This window comes from Pararge aegeria, chromosome 25, assembly GCF_905163445.1.
Source record: "Pararge aegeria chromosome 25, ilParAegt1.1, whole genome shotgun sequence".
NCBI lineage: Eukaryota > Metazoa > Arthropoda > Insecta > Lepidoptera > Nymphalidae > Pararge > Pararge aegeria.
Genome location: NC_053204.1, coordinates 3,279,072 through 3,295,276, shown reverse-complemented (window position 1 = coordinate 3,295,276; position 16,205 = coordinate 3,279,072). Strand labels below are relative to the sequence as shown.

At 37.1% G+C, this 16,205-nt stretch overlaps 1 protein-coding gene across 1 annotated transcript; it reads right to left on the bottom strand.

Moving 5' to 3' along the window:
* Positions 1-2,169: 2,169 nt before the first annotated feature.
* LOC120634943 (thioredoxin-related transmembrane protein 1-like) lies at positions 2,170-14,762 on the bottom strand. Its single transcript, XM_039905840.1, has 7 exons — positions 14,587-14,762; positions 10,861-11,028; positions 8,942-9,116; positions 8,321-8,422; positions 6,141-6,260; positions 3,641-3,709; positions 2,170-3,197 (listed from the first exon to the last, which is right to left on the bottom strand). Exons 1-7 carry the CDS (start codon positions 14,736-14,738, stop codon positions 3,099-3,101), a joined length of 885 nt encoding a protein of 294 aa, XP_039761774.1. The 5' UTR covers positions 14,739-14,762; the 3' UTR covers positions 2,170-3,098.
* Positions 14,763-16,205: the final 1,443 nt, after the last annotated feature.

The window sequence follows — 16,205 nt, the reverse complement described above, 5'->3', positions numbered from 1 at the left end:
ATTGTAATTCCGAAACGAAACGTGACATTATTATGATAATACTTCTTTAAGCGATGGAAGTAGCCCTTTGGGCAGAGTTTCTAACTTTTTTCGTTGCATATTAGTTTCAAGTATTACTTAAGATCGCTTTTGTTATTTTTACTTATGCTTTATTAACTTACCTAATAGAAGTCATTTCGAAATGCTTTATCGTCAGAGCAAAATGAACCGAATTCGACTGGTTTAAAGCTCAAATTCGTGTATCGTAGCGCTTCTAGCGGAACGTTTAGAATATAAAAATCAGTGGTACAGAGTATACGACTTTAAAACCAGCGTAGTTAGGTCTATTTTACTTAAGGCAATAGTTTAATTTTTATCACGTAATCAAGTCTAAGATTGCGTGTCATGTCATGATTACAAGGGTACATGCTCAGTGTATTAATATCCCATTGGTGGGCTCGGACCTCTCTCATATAATGAGAGGGTTTAAGCACCAATGCGAGTTTTTTTTTTAAATATTATGTAGTACAAACGAAGCAGATTGTCGTCTGTAACACGTGCTACAAAGTGTCCGTCTGTCCGAGATCAAAAATTATGAAACTATGAAATTCATGAAAAAAAAATAACAAAATTAATAGTTTGGTCAATAAGAAGTATCCTTTATCGAGTGTGAGCGGCGCGGTGCGGCAGCGTTATCAATTGCGTTCGTAACATGCAGCTGACATAAATATTTTAATAGGTTTCAGCTGATTTCAAAATGTCTAAATGCAGAAATTATTATTTTATTTTTTGATGAATTTTATTAAATGCACATGACTACCCCCTGGGGGGGGGGGGGATTTATTTTCTATCTTGAGGCGTAGGCGTTAAGTCTCATGCGCCTGTTATTACAACGGCGAAGGTGCAACCATGTCGTTCGGGCCGGAGCAAAGCAACGATTCTGCTTAGCTGGTTCCCCAGACGAGTTGTATAACAAAAAGCGCTGCTCCTGCTGAAGATTTCACGGGCTAAAGAACATGGGTACCAAAACACAAAAACGCTTATCTATACATCCGACACTAAACTGTCTTCGTGACATAGAAATACTAAATTCCATTATATATCATAATCATCAAAGTCTTAAGGTCAACGCCATAAATGCGAGTAAAGTAAAAAAGTAAAAAAAAGAGTTCATTATTCGCCACATGTTCGCCTAAACAGTAACTGTCTTATAAATACGATTAACTCCGTGGTAACAAAACTACTTTTTTTATATTAGAGCACTAAGATGGCCCGATAGATAGGATACCCGGTATCTGTCCAAAGTCTGCCATTGGTAAAAAATAATGAAACGAAAAAAAATAACAGTTTGGTCTAATAAGAAGCATCCTATGAGTTGTAAACGGGGCGGTGCGGAGGCGGTTTCTTGGATTCAATTTGTGGATTTATATTTTCCGAAATTTCTCTTGTCTTGTCTATTGGATGGCTTCGGTCGTGGCATCGTACCGGAACGCCAAGCGATTTAGTGGTCCGGTACGATGTACCTAATTTGGGTATAGGAATAAAATAACTATCATACCAAAACCGCTAGCTTCTTAGACTGCATCGTCACAATCAGGTTAACGGTCATGAAGCAACTTGTAAAAAAAAAAAATTATAACGTTATGCTGAGATCTAGATTTCATAGACAATTATTTTCAAACATTACCGGTGCCCGCTTTCTCCTTTCGCGTTTATTCCATGATAAAATTCCATGGGAACCGTTTCCTTGGATAAAAAATAACTACAGTTACTTCCCATTTTCCCAACTGACTCTATGCCAAAAATCAAGTTTATCAGTTTATTACTTAGGGCGTGAAGTAAAGTCAAAAAAACAAAACAAACACTTTCATATTTATAATATTAGGAGCAGTTTATAATATAAGCGGTAGAGAGATTAAGTAGATAGAAAATAAGCGAAATTCCCTGAGCCCATTTTAGTGAGCATGGAAATAAAATGGCAGATAAGTACAATTTTTGTTTTAATTACGTCATAGGAATGTTTATAAAATCGAGTTCACATAAAAAATCAAGCCCAGTTTCGGATCTTCCAATGTTAATTCAATTGTAAAAACAATAAAATTAAAACTAAAAATTCTATATTATTAATTAATTATCATTTAGTGTAGTTTATTTTTTAAAAAATCTAAAAATAATACTTATCAAACAATGGTGCGTGGCTTAGAATGAAAAAAAATAAAATAAAAATGTGGTGCATTTTCGAAAGCGCGCAATTTTAAACATGTTTTTTAAAAACAAAACTTAGTTTACGTTTAAGTTATACATAAAATAAAACGATAAACATTTTAATGTTATGGAGTAAAAAGCTAACATTTTTACAGTGAAAAGTTTTAGTGTTTCACCGTAAAACGTTTTATATTCAAAGTGAAATGTTTTCTTGATAAAACATTGCGGTAGAAGATGTAAAATATTTTGCAACAAATTGATGGTGAAAATGAAGACATTGGTTAAGGTCTAATCAGTGGCGTGCACAGGGTTTTTGACCAGGGTATGCATAAAGCAAGTACATGGCATAAAATGTAAAAATTCACCTCCAATACGATTTATATCAAATAATTTGGGTATGCAGTGCTTTTGTGCATGTGTGAAGTGAACGCCACTGGGTGTAATGCCATGTTTAAGAGTTGGCTAATGCTTTCCCACGGGAAAATAAGTTATTTGACGGCTTAATCTCCCCATGGAAAAGAACGGGTACGCCCGTTATGAAAATATGACTTTAACGTTAAATGTTTAATTATTTTTAAATAAGTTTATATAATTTATCATAAAACGTTTTATCAAAGCGTAACGTGTAACAATTTTTAACGTAAAGCGTTTCATTACTTAAACCTACTGAACAAGGCAATCATTTATCAGGTTGGGGGGGGGGGGGGGGGGGGGGGATTTTTAGTTTAAAAAGTTGTTGTATCGGGGTCATCCCCCTTAGCTGGAAGATGAGTTTATAGTCTATTAAACGTTAACATTAAATAATTTGTATGCAGATTGTTCCCCCCCTTAACCCCACCTGACTTGGTACCGTCATAGCACCGTTCGTGCACGGTCGGGAACCAAACTCGTGTACCTATGTGCGTTGGCTATTTCTAGTCAGCCTTGCGCGGTCTGCGCTTGCGCACCTCGGGGGCGTCGTTGCTGGGTGCTTCGTCGCCCGCTCCGGACTTCTCCTTGTCGTCTTCTGACGTCTGGAAATTTATATCAACTTATTGGTACACCATAAAGTATGAGCAAGATTTCAATATCGTGTACGTTATTCTATTAGTCAAGCCCTATCATATGATACCCATATTGAGGCAGTTGCAAAAAAATATATAATTGGCCATTTTCTAGTGGCGGCCATCTTGGATTTGAAATTTTTAACAGTTTAAAGTATTCTACTAGTTAGCCTTTCATTTGATACCAATATTGTGGAAAAATATGCACACCGCCATTTTTAGCGGCGCCCATCTTTGAAAGATTTTCATCAACATAGCTCCCGACTAATTCACCTTTCAAACAAAACAAAATCAATCAGTTCATCTGTTCGGGCGCTACAGTGCCGGAGACAGACACACAGACACGTCAACTGGTCGAAAACGACCCCAGTATGGTATGGTAATAATATTAAACTTCATTTAATTAAACTCACATCGCTAGGCGAGTTTTTCTCAGCGTCACTGTTCTCCGCATCGTCCACGATATCGTCATTGATCAGCTCCTGAGTTCATAGACAAACAGATTAAAGATGAAAAATCCCTTCAAAGCTATACTTATATGTTGGGCGGAAGGCATTATTTGGCTGTTTTATGACAATAAACTTTATATAATATAAAAAAAATACCCAGATTTTCAATATACAGTGTATCTATATGTATAAAAGAGAATGTGTGTGGGTATGTTCCGTATAGGCTCCGAAACGGCTGGACCGATTTCAATGAAACTTTCAGGGAATCTCCGGAATGACCTGGCGAGTAATCCTGTAAAGTTTGGTGACGATCGGAGCACTCTTGTTTTTGAACTGTCAAATACAGCTTTTATTTACTATGATGATATTCTATTGATGGGTGTACATGGGTGTAGATAATGATTTTCACCCGCTCGAGAAGAGAATAGAGGAGAATGAATACGGAGAGAAATAAATGATTTAATATTATGAGTTTTACATTAAAAATTTAATGATGTAAGTTTATTGTTTAAATAAAATAAAGCATAATCTAGCCCGGCGAAGCGGGCTGGGTACGCTAGTGTGTTATGAAAATTAAGCTTAAATTGCTCTACTCCGCGAGAAGCAGGAGAATCTGTACGGTGAAATTAATAATTTCTTCAATACTTATACATCACACCAAACAGATCTTCGGCAATGTACCCTCTACGTACGTTTCGCTCCGAAACCGGAGCATCCTCAGGAGATGTTGACTTTACAATACATAATTGTAAATTGACTTGACAGTTATGCATAAAAATTCAATGAAAAAATTGAAAATTTCCCTTCCAATATGAGTTATATAAAATCATTTGGGTAGGCCGTGCTTAATTTTGGTCTATGCTCCAAAACCGTCTCTGCTTGGGATGATGATACTTTAACGTTTTAACGGTGTCGGAAAACATCGTAAGGAAACCTTCATGCCTGAGTTCTGCATAATGTTCTCAAAGGCGTGTGTAGTCCACCAATCTGCACTGGGCCAGCGTGGTGGTACTACGGCTTAAACCCTTCTCAGTCTGAGGTGACCTGTACCCCGTAGAGCCAGTCATTCAAATTCAAAACTTCTTTATTCATGTAGGCCTATCACAGGCACTTATGAAGCGTTCATACATATTATGTGTTTACATAGTTGTAAGGGGATGGTGACAACTTCGTTCGCCAACTTAAACCTAAAGCTATTTAAAAATGCTTGTTTAAAAATGCAGTTAAAGCTTATTATATTGCGCAATAAGACGACTGTTTTTATTTTTTTATTTTTTTATATCACTATTAATTAATATAGCTTTTCAGAATATATATTAGTTTATTATTTTTAAATTTATTTATAAATATTTTATTTTATGTTTTTATTTGTGTATATTTTGTTTATGTATTCGTATGTAGTTATTGGTATGTAGGTTTATAATAATTTTACACCACCTATTTGTTCTCGCTCTTGTTGTCTCCTAATCTTAAGGTTGCCTGGCAGAGATCGCTTTTTAGCGATAAGGCCACCTTTTGTATTCTACTCCAGTTTTTTTGTGTTTCTCTCTATTCGTCCTTTATTTTCCTAACTGTGTAGTGGTGTACAAATAAAGAGTTTAAATAAATAAATAAATAAATAAATAAAGCTACGAGGGTTCCAAATGCGCCCGGTCTAAGAAGAGCCCACAACAAACTTAGCCAGGTAATTTTTTTTTTTGTTGAAATGAAATTCTATTCGCTGAATATGAACTTACATAGGTTGTTATTATAATAACATTCCTCCATATTCTACTATTAAGCATGCGAAATGGGAAGTGCACAACAAGAACAATCATTACACATGTCTGCAAAAATCTTGTTGAGCAAGCATTGATAAGTTAATAATTAAATTATACAGTTAATATCAATGTTATCATAATAATGTCAAAATAATAAAAAAAAACCACGTAGGGTGATTTTAAAGACCTGCATCTAATTTATTGTATATCTTAACGCACATAGCAAAGGAGGGATTTTTCGGTTTGTTTTAATTGATATTTATTGTTATCACCATCTCACGGTAAAGTTTTAAAAAAATTTGCAGACCCTTCACAATCGACTGTCTGTGACAGTCGATTGTGAAGGGTCTGTTTAATGAAATGTGTACTTGTTATGTACCCACAATTTGGCAAATAAATAAGTAGGATTATTATTTGACGGCCGATTGGCGCAGTTTGCAGCGACCCTGCTTTCTGAGCCCAAGGCCGTGGGTTCGATTCCCACTACCGGAAAATGTTTGTGTGATGAGCAGGAGTTTTTTTCAGTGTCTGGGTGTTTATATGTATATTCTAAGTATTTATGTATATTATTCATTAAAAAATATTCATCGGTCACCTAAGTACCCATAACAGAAGCTACGCTTACTTTGGGGCTAGATGGCGGTGTGTTTATTGTCTTAGTATATTTATTTATTATTAATATTATTTAAAAATCACCAACTGACCTGGTCGTCGTCATCTTTCTTGCCGCTTAGTTGCCGTCTCTTCTCCGCTTCGGCGCGACTTATCATGACCTTCTCCGGCTTCCGAGGGGGGTACATCACGTCGATCAAGCACACCAGCAACTGGAATTGCATAAACAATTTTTATAAGTGGACCGTAACAATATTAATAGCCAGAGCTGTGGAATGCGCTCCCAGTCGACATAAGGCATAGAAGTCACTTTATATATTTAAGAAAGCTGTGAAAAACCACTATAGTTTATATTGAAGGCGACTTGTCTTAGTATTTACTGTTATTAATAAAATAAATAAATAAATATACTACGACAATTAAATAAAAATTACTCATAAAAAAAATATTCATCAGTCATCTTAGCACCCATAACACAAGCTACGCTTACTTTGGGGCTAGATGGCGATGGTTTGGTTGCAGTATATTTATTCATTTATTTTAAGTCACTTCTGAACATTTTTACACATTTTTATGCATGTTTTAACTGGCAATAATGTTCTGTAGTTAACATACCTAAACTCAATTCTCTGTTAGTATATATTACAAACCTGGGTGGTTTTCTGATGCTAGCTATAAGTTTTTTTTTGTAAATTTTAATGTAAATAAAACAAATAATAAAGTCAAAGTCAAAGTCAAATATTTCTTTATTCGAATAGGCACATAGATGGCACTTTTAATGCGTTGATTATATACAAAATGTGTACATAGTAGTGAGTGGTGATGGCGATAACTACATTCGCAAACTTAACTAAAGCTACGAGGGTTCCAAACGCGCCCTGGTCTAAGAAGAAGACCACAACGAAATTGGCCTGGTGTTTTTTTTGTTATCACCATCCCATATTGTCATTTGAAAATATTTATAAATAAGTAAAGTGGAAATGAAAATCGAAATAATACTTTACAGGCTTTAGAGGTACATTATGTCCTGTCTCTGAGAGTTGTCTGTGAAACCGAAAACCTAATAGTTTTCCCCTGCGATAGTTTTAACTGAAATAATTCAGACACAGCCCTAACATCACATGCTAAATTAAAATCATCATATCGCCGCCGCCGATTGCAACCAGTTTTACTGTCGGCCACTAACTGAGACAGTCGGCGCACGTAACGCCGCAAACTGCGTAAAGTGAGCGCAAAACTAGATAATTATGGACACAAAATATATGGAAGGGCGTACTAAACCGATACGCCGCAAACCCAATTGGCCGCTAACAGCCTACGGGACACAGCGTCGCGTAGCTTAGGTTGTATGCGCGTGTCGGTCTTTGATCTTCAATAGGGTAGTCATAAGTAAACACTTAGAATGCTTTGAATTCGTTTGTATGGAAAAACGAATATGCTTCTTTTGTTTTAATATTTTTACAGGGTGATTTCTTGTGATATATACTAACGCATCCTTTAATATTATTTTGTTATTTTGTTACCAGTTGTATTCTTGACGATAGACATACTTGACTTTTCTAAAGCGCTTATAAAGTAAGCAAACTTGAAATAAATAATTTTAGAATTTTTTTGAACTGTAATCCCTACTAATATTAAAATTTTGTTTTTGTGTGTGTAATACAGAATTTAATAATTAACTGAAACTTTTTTTTTTTATGAATATTCATTTAATAGTCGTTCATTTTAAGATGCGGCGTACTACCGCCGAAAGACGTTTTTAATGCCGATTTCTTGGAGTATAGAGATATTGGTACGAAAATCGGTCCATGTCACTCCAAGCATTCGTCTCCAGCACCACATCTCCAGAGCATCAATTTTCTTCTTGTCGACTAGTCGCAAAGTCCTCGTCTCTGCAGCGTATAAAAATATGGGGAAAACAAGTGTTTGAACAAGCCGGATCTAAGTAGCTTTTGTTATGTTCCTGTTTTTCCATATTTTCTTCAGCCTGTCCATCGCAGTTCTAGCTATCGCCATACGTCGCTTTACTACTTATACGCAACCTCCATTGTTCGAAACTAAAGCACCAAGGTATATGTATGATTGTACGACCTCGCAGTTCGCGATCTGGGTGACTTATGGCGAGGTCGAGGAAGGTCACCCATGCGATGGACCGATCAGATTAAGTCTGAGTGACATTGCCCTCAAAGACGTTTCATGATGACCACGACCACTCTGTCAAGAGTGTAACGACAAAGAAGAAGTCGTTCATTTAAAAGTGAATGTATCTCACCAGTCCGAGTATTGCACCAATGCATATAGTGGCCACTGCGAAGATGAGGTACGAGCCCCACATTGGCATCCCGTAGGTCTCCATAAGCGTTTCATGTACACCCTGCGTGGAAAATAAAACATTTAAGGCACTTGTAAAGTTAGTTTTAAAATTGTTAAGATAATAAAAACGAGTGGGCTTTAACCCACACCACTGAAGTAATACGTTTTTGTCATCATAATATGTATGGAATATAAATTATATTTTTGTACTTGCTTTCTGAGCCCAAGGCCGTGGGTTCGATTCCCACAACTGGAAAATGTTTGTGTGAAGAACATGAATGTTTTTCAGTGTCTGGTTGTTTATATGTATATTATTCATAAATGTATTCATCAATTATCTTAGTACGCTACACAAGCTACGCTTACTTTGGCGGTGTGTGTATTGTCGTAGTATATTTATTTATTTATTTATATTTATATAAAAAAAAAAAACGCCGTAACTCAAAAACATTCATGTTCATCACCCAAACATTTTCCAGTCCTGGGAATCAAACCCACGGCCTTGGACTGATCACAGCTCGAGTCGGCCGTCCATAAAACTAAACAGATGACAAAGGAAATAGCCAAAACTGATAATTACCCGCAAGGCCTGGCTGAGTTTGAAGAAGTGTGCGACGAGGCCCATCTGCAGCGAGTCCGGTGACTTCCAGGAGGGTATGGCCTCGGTCTGCTTCCAGCGGCCTCGCTCCACGTAGTCGGCCATGGAGTCCGCATCACGCGGCCCCTTGTACTGCCGGAACACACCGTCCTTCACACTGGAAGGTGGATACCATAATGTAATAAATAGCTGTACATTATTTTAGAGCTTACAAGTTAGTTAAAAAAAAAAAGGCCGAGTGCGGGTCTGTTTTGCGCACCAGAGTTCTAAACTCCGTTATCTATAAAAACAGCAAAAAAAACCATTCATATATTTATTTTATTGTTTCTTATTTCATTTGTTTTAGTGGCAGCAGAAATACAAATAATCATCAGTGAAAATCTTAACTGTTCTAACACGGTTCATGAGTACAGCCTTGACCGACAGACAGACTGGCGGACAGAGGAGCCTTAGTAATAGAGTCCCGTTTTACCCTTTGGGTATGGAACCTTAAAAAAAATAATGGGTGGTATACGTGGACACACATGGAAGAGCGTTATGTCATTTACCGTGACGGCATACAGGTCGATTTTACAATCTGCCTTGCGAAGTGGTAACACTGTCGTCTATAATATACCTTAATGTGTCGCAAAGCTGAAGAGGAAATGGACGGGGCACATAGCTCGGAGAACCGATTGTCTGACTAACCGAGAGGCTTCGGCCGTGGCTAGTTACCACCCTAATGATAAATCCGTGCGGCCAAACAATTTGGTGTTCCGGTACAATATAGAAAATTTTGTGGGCTTCTTCTTAGACCAGGATGCGTTTGGAACCCTCGTAACTTTAGTTTTAAGTTTACGAATGTGGTTATCGCCATCATCTCACTACCGTGTCATTCTTATGTACGCATCAAAAGTGCCACCTATGGGCTAACTTGAATAAAGATATTTTTCACTTTTACTTTGGAACCGATTAGGCCTTTTTTAGGTTACAATATAACTGCCGTATATAACAGATTAGCCCTCTACCACCTTACGCCGAATCATCAATTACCACTAGTTGAGATTGCAGTCGAGGGCTAATCTGTAGTGAAATAAAATAAATAATATAATTAAATAAATAAATATACTACGACAATCCACACATCGCCATCTAGCCCCAAAGTAAGCTTAGCTTGTGTTATGTGATTTAGCTGATGAATATTTTTATGAATTATATACATAAATACTTAGAATATAAATATAAACACCCAGACACTGAAAAACATTCATGCTCATCACACAAACATTTTCCAGTAGTGGGAATCGAACCCACGGCCTTGGGCTCAGAAAGCAGGGTCGCTGCAAACCGCGCCAATCGGCAGTCTGAAGTAATTAATCAGCCGGTTTTTGTTTAAAATTTACATTCTTACCAAAAAAAAAAAATACAACACACCATAACTTTCTCATTGTATTATGGAACTTTGAAAGTATATCTTAGAAGAAGTTGACATTTACTTAATTTGACTATTGAAAACTAAAACGAAATGAATTAATATTAAATATAAATATAAATAAATTGCCCAATTTATTTATACTAGCTGACCCGTGCAACTTATTCTGCACCAAATCGGTTATTACCGGAAAACACGAATAAAATGACATTTTCTAATAATTAAATTTTTCTTCTAAAAATTCGATTAAAATCCTATAATCCCGAAATCCCCTGTATACTAAATTTCATGAAAATCATTGGAGCCGATTCCGAGATTCCAATTATATATATACAAGAATTGCTCGTTTAAAGATATAAGACTTAATTAAATTTTCAAAACCTGTCGGTTCCGTAATTTTTGTATGCATTTTAAAAATTAATAATATTGATATTTCCTACACGTGTAGGTAAGAACCCTAATAAAAAAATTATAAATGCAAGTCACTCACTGGTAAATAGTAGGCAACGCAGTGACAACAAATCTGCCACTAAGCCCCGGTGACTTAGTAACGTCCACTGCGCCAGCCCTCAGTCCCAGGTTCTTCTTCTGCGCTATGTTCGATAGCTCTTGCCATGCCGGGGACAGGGCGTTGCACGCGGGGCACCATGGTGCATAACTGGAAACAGGAAATATTTATCATCATCATCTTTTTATATTAATGATTGACGGGCCAAGCTGATGGCCCTGGATGATGGTTGGTAGGAAATCTATAGCATCTTGTCAGTCTCCGGTCGGCGAATGACAAAAAGCTTGAGATTCCCTTATCATCATATCAACCGATAGACGTCCACTGCTGGACATAGGTCTTTTGTAGGGAGTTCCAAATTCCACGGTTCTGAGCCGCTGGGATCCAGCGGCTACCTGCGACACGCCTAATGTCGTCTGTCCACCTCGTTGGGGGTCGACCAACGCTGCGCTTACCAGTTCGGGGCTGCCATTCCAGCACCTTGGGACCCCAACGTCCATCCTTTCTCCGAACTATGTGCCCGGCCCATCGCCACTTCAGCTTCGCGACTCGTTGAGCTATGTCGGTAACTCTGGTTCTTCTACGAATCTCCACATTTCTGATTCGATTGCGTGGAGATACTCCGAGCATAGCTCTCTCCATCGCCCGCTGAGTCATTCACTGTTAAAGCTGTAACACTGTGGAACTCGCTCCCCTGGGAAATACGTCATTCCGAAACCATTCACCTGTTTAAACATCGCTTAAAAAATTACTACTTATCTTATATAATAGCATAAATATATATCATATTTATCTATTTTAGTATATATAAATTTATATCGGTATTTGTGTAGTTAATGTAGTAAATGTAGTATGTATGTTTATGCACCATCCACTTTCCACTTTTTTATCGGCTTCGTACGCTCAGGTGGCCTTTATATAGATATTAGATCACTTTTAATGATAAGGCCGCCTTTGCACCCTAGCACTAAGTACTATTACTGTTTTCTTTGTATTTTCCTATTGTGTTGTGTTGCAATATAGTTTTTCTATTCTATTATATAGCATATATTATTTCAATGACAAGGGAGATTGGAAGCTGCCAGCCTCGCTCTCATCTCCCGCAATATAGAAAAATGATTGTAAATGTTGATTTTGGAAAAGAGTAACTACTCAGTTTCTTGCTGGCTCTGCTGCGTAGAATCTGTATTTCCGAACCGGTGGTAGAGTCACTACAAAAATTCATACTTGACATTTCAAAAGTGCTTATAAAGGAGGCCTACTTGAAATAAATTGAAATAAATTTGAATTTATAAATAGAGCAACATACAAAGAATGTGTATGAAGTGCTACCCTGTTTCCTGGGGAGCATGATTAAGCCTCACATGCCCATAATTCCACGGCTTTCACATCCTTCACAGAGAACACAGCAATGTAACAATGCTGTAGTACTTCCCCAGACGAGCTCTGTCATAAAATCTACTACCATAATCATTATTTCTACTATCATGTACTAATACCATCAATCAACTCATTATCAGCTGACTATAGGGTGCGTGTGGAGTGACCCAGCGGGGAGTCCTACCAGTGGAACTACATATAACGGAATGTCCCAGTCAACAAAATACGGAGACAAGCCCAGGAGAAGAAGGGTGCAGGAATCCACTCAGGTTGAGCAGGGTAAACTGCTATTCCCATTTGGCCATAGATCAACACACTTGCCAAATGCATATTGTCAGATTTCACACACCTTTGAGAACATTATGGAGAACTGCCAGAGGTATGGGTTTCCACACAATTTCTTTACTGTTGAAGTGAGTTATATTTTATAGCTTAAAACACACTCATGGACTGACTGTCATGGACTGCTGGATAGGAGGGTTTGCCCATATCACCAAACTGGGGAAACCGGTTGGTGTTTGCATTATATGGTAGTAGTAGCATAAAGGACACTAGTGCTCGTCCTTTATATTTTTTTATACAACGCCCATGGGTAGAAGAAAGGTGTTCATAGCTGTATTCTGATCTGCTGTAACCACCATCATGACATCTGCATAGGGTTGTTGAAGCCTTACCCACTAGGTTCCCACAGCTAGCAATCTATAGAAGATCTAGAATCTATACATACATAAAACTTGGGATTGAAGAATAAGAAACCCAATTTTTGAAAATACTAGCCAGAGACAGAATCCCCGAAAATAACAATTCCTGTGAGATCAAAAGAAAACTGTTGTTTCTGTTTTATTTATGACTGCTATTGTATTTATATAATCTAAGTAGCTTTGTCCAAAAGTGAATGGAGTGTTGCGAAAACTATGATGTAACAGTGACTCACAAATTATTTGAATAGTTGTTGGTGTTACATCAAGGTGCTCCTAGTATGTAGGTTTAGAGTTAATATAACAAGCTTGTATGCTTCTAAAGATTAAATTTTTTCCCTAGTATTATCCTGCAATCTGTCCTTGACTAAGAGCACATGTGTTCTTTGATATTTTATTTATTTTAATTTAATTGATAATTTCTCATTAGAAATTGTCATATTAAGGCGAGACTGGTTTAACATTTAGCTCTAGGGTATTTTATTTTAAGCTGACCGAGTCAATATTGTACCGTGGGTAGAGATGGCGCCTATTATTTATTTAATGAGGGTACATCTGCCATTTCCAGACGGGTGATTAGTCGTCTGTAATGACTATTCCACCCTATTCCCCATGTTTTTTTATTGATCAACTTAAGTATAAAACAATTAACGACAACTAGGTCACTCACCTCATCTCAAACCACACAGTTTATGTGACGAGGTATATTCTTGATATTCATTTTAAAAACAATTTTTTTTTTTTATTTAAGTTGCAATCACAACCCTACCAGTAGTCAGTACACAACATAGCAAGTTTATGATTACAACTTGTACATAGATGACATACCAGATCCCTAGCCCACGCATAAAATAAGGGAAGAAGGAAAAATAAGGGTAAAATAAGGGAAGAAGACCAAGTAAAACCTCTGCATAGGGGTTACTTTTAGGTTCACCATAGGGACTGGTAGGTTTCAGGAGGGGTTGCTGCCGGAACATCAGTAAACCTGTGTCTCAAATGTTGCGTGGGCTAGGGATCTGGTATTTCATCTATGTACAAGTTGTAATCATAAACTTGCTATGTTGTGTACTGACTACTGGTAGGGTTGTGATTGCAACTTAAATAAAAATAATAAAACTGTTTTTAAAATGAATATCACTAAACAATTACTTAGAGCTACCTACTCTAAAAGTAATTTTGTGAATTAATTATTCACGTTCTTAAACATCGTTTAGCGTTCAATTACGCCAGAACGAAATGTATCACTGAATGAGTCACTACAAAATACGGCTTGATAGATTTGGTTCCAGTATGACTATAGTCATGTGATATTTATACAAAAAATGAGTTTTTCAATATATACCGACACAATAGATGCGTCATAGGTGGTCGGCAGACTCTAAAACGGTTCTTTAGACCCTATCGACCTTGCGAAGTTTATTGAACTTTTATTGACTTGGGACAAGACAACCTACACGTAACTTGTAAAAGCGAAATTACGAAACAATATCAATATCTAATTAACATACAAAACTTGGAGATGTGTAGCAAAGTTGTTGATTTTATATGAAACAAGTTCTACAAGATTTTTTACTAAAAATTTAGATTTTGACACGTTTTGAAAAGCACCGGGTTGCAGAAAAACACTCACAATTCAACCATCCATTCTCCATCGAGGATTTGCCGCCAATTGTCTTCATCTAATTCAACACTTGCACTCGCTAATTTCGTAAAACTACATAAAAATACACAGGAATATAGGAAAATATTCAACACTTGCGAGGTCTTGGTAAGGCGCGCCATGTCTGATTTTATGTCAGTCTGACAGTGCTGCCAACCTACAGCAAATAGCATTTAGCAGCGCGAAGTCCGTGCAGTTTATTTTTCTTTATTTTGATAATTAGGTCTACGTTCTAGCTTTTCAAACCTAACTTTATGTATTATATAATATTCACATAATAATATATACTCAAAAATATCTATTCTATATCTATCTATATCTTTACATTTTGTTTAATTTTTAATTGAAAGAAAAATATAGTTCTAAATAGTAGTATACTACTATTTCCTACTAGATGACGCTACAGAGACGAATGCGTTTTATTAATAGACTTTATCAATAGATGTCTCTACTAGTTCCAGTCGCCAGTCCGTTTTTCCCATTGAGGTGTATACCATATTATAGTTATGATAATTATTTATGCAACTGTTGTGTAATAAGGGATGATATGGTTATTAAGACATTGGGTGTTTTAATGCTGACAATAAGCTATCTATTTCAGTATCTTTTCTAAAGTGGCTCTGTTGTTTTTTTTTGGCCTGTATTAGTAAGTAGTATAAATTATATTTAGGAAACTAAAAATTCTCTCACTCGACATAGACCTATTGTTTTACTGTTCCATTGATATAATATGTTACTATTTGCTAGCTAGCTGTATCTCGATTTCTGACGTCATCCGGACGTGGATCCTCACCACGGTCACTGGGGTTGGTGGACTTTTGGACTAATCATTGTTCGGACTAAACAATAATTAGTCCAAAAGTCCACCAACACTAAGATTAACGTCGAACCGAGCAGAGGTCCAATCCCTCGCAGGAGGCACCTTCGGGTCGACGTTTCCCACTTCCCCGCCGATGTCGTCGAGCCCTGGGGCTCTTCTCATGGCGAGCTTTCGCGCTCGCCCCACTCCCCCGGTGACGCCGTAGCAACCCCTCAGGTGGTTATCGGCAAGTGTCCATCCGAAAAAAGCTTGCTGTACAGAACAAAAAAAAGAAGAAACACTTTATTGCACGTATAACATACAGGAAAAGAAACAGTAAGGAGTATACAGTACACAATGTAGACATGCAAAGGCGACCTTATTGCTGCAAGCAATCTCTTACAGGCAACCTTTGTAGATAGTACAGTTCAATATTCAGTATGTTTAGCGCCAACCCCATTAGCAAAATGCAAGAGCATGTTCGAGTTATTTTTTAAGTTTCATAAATATTATCATCAATAAATAGCCTATAACAATCCACTGCTGGACTAAAAGGTTTTCTTGACCTATATCGGCCACGGTGGTCAATCTCCAGAGAGATTTTCCAACTACGCGGGAGGTATTATAGTGAATAAGTCAGTGCCTGATTAAGCAAGCGCGGGGCCCGTAGCAAATTCTTTAAAAGAGCGCTCGATCTGCTATGGGTTCTTAAGTATAAAGTGGTAAAAATACAATTCAATATTGAATACGTATCTTAAATACAATACGTGTTTGCTATCTATAGGTTACA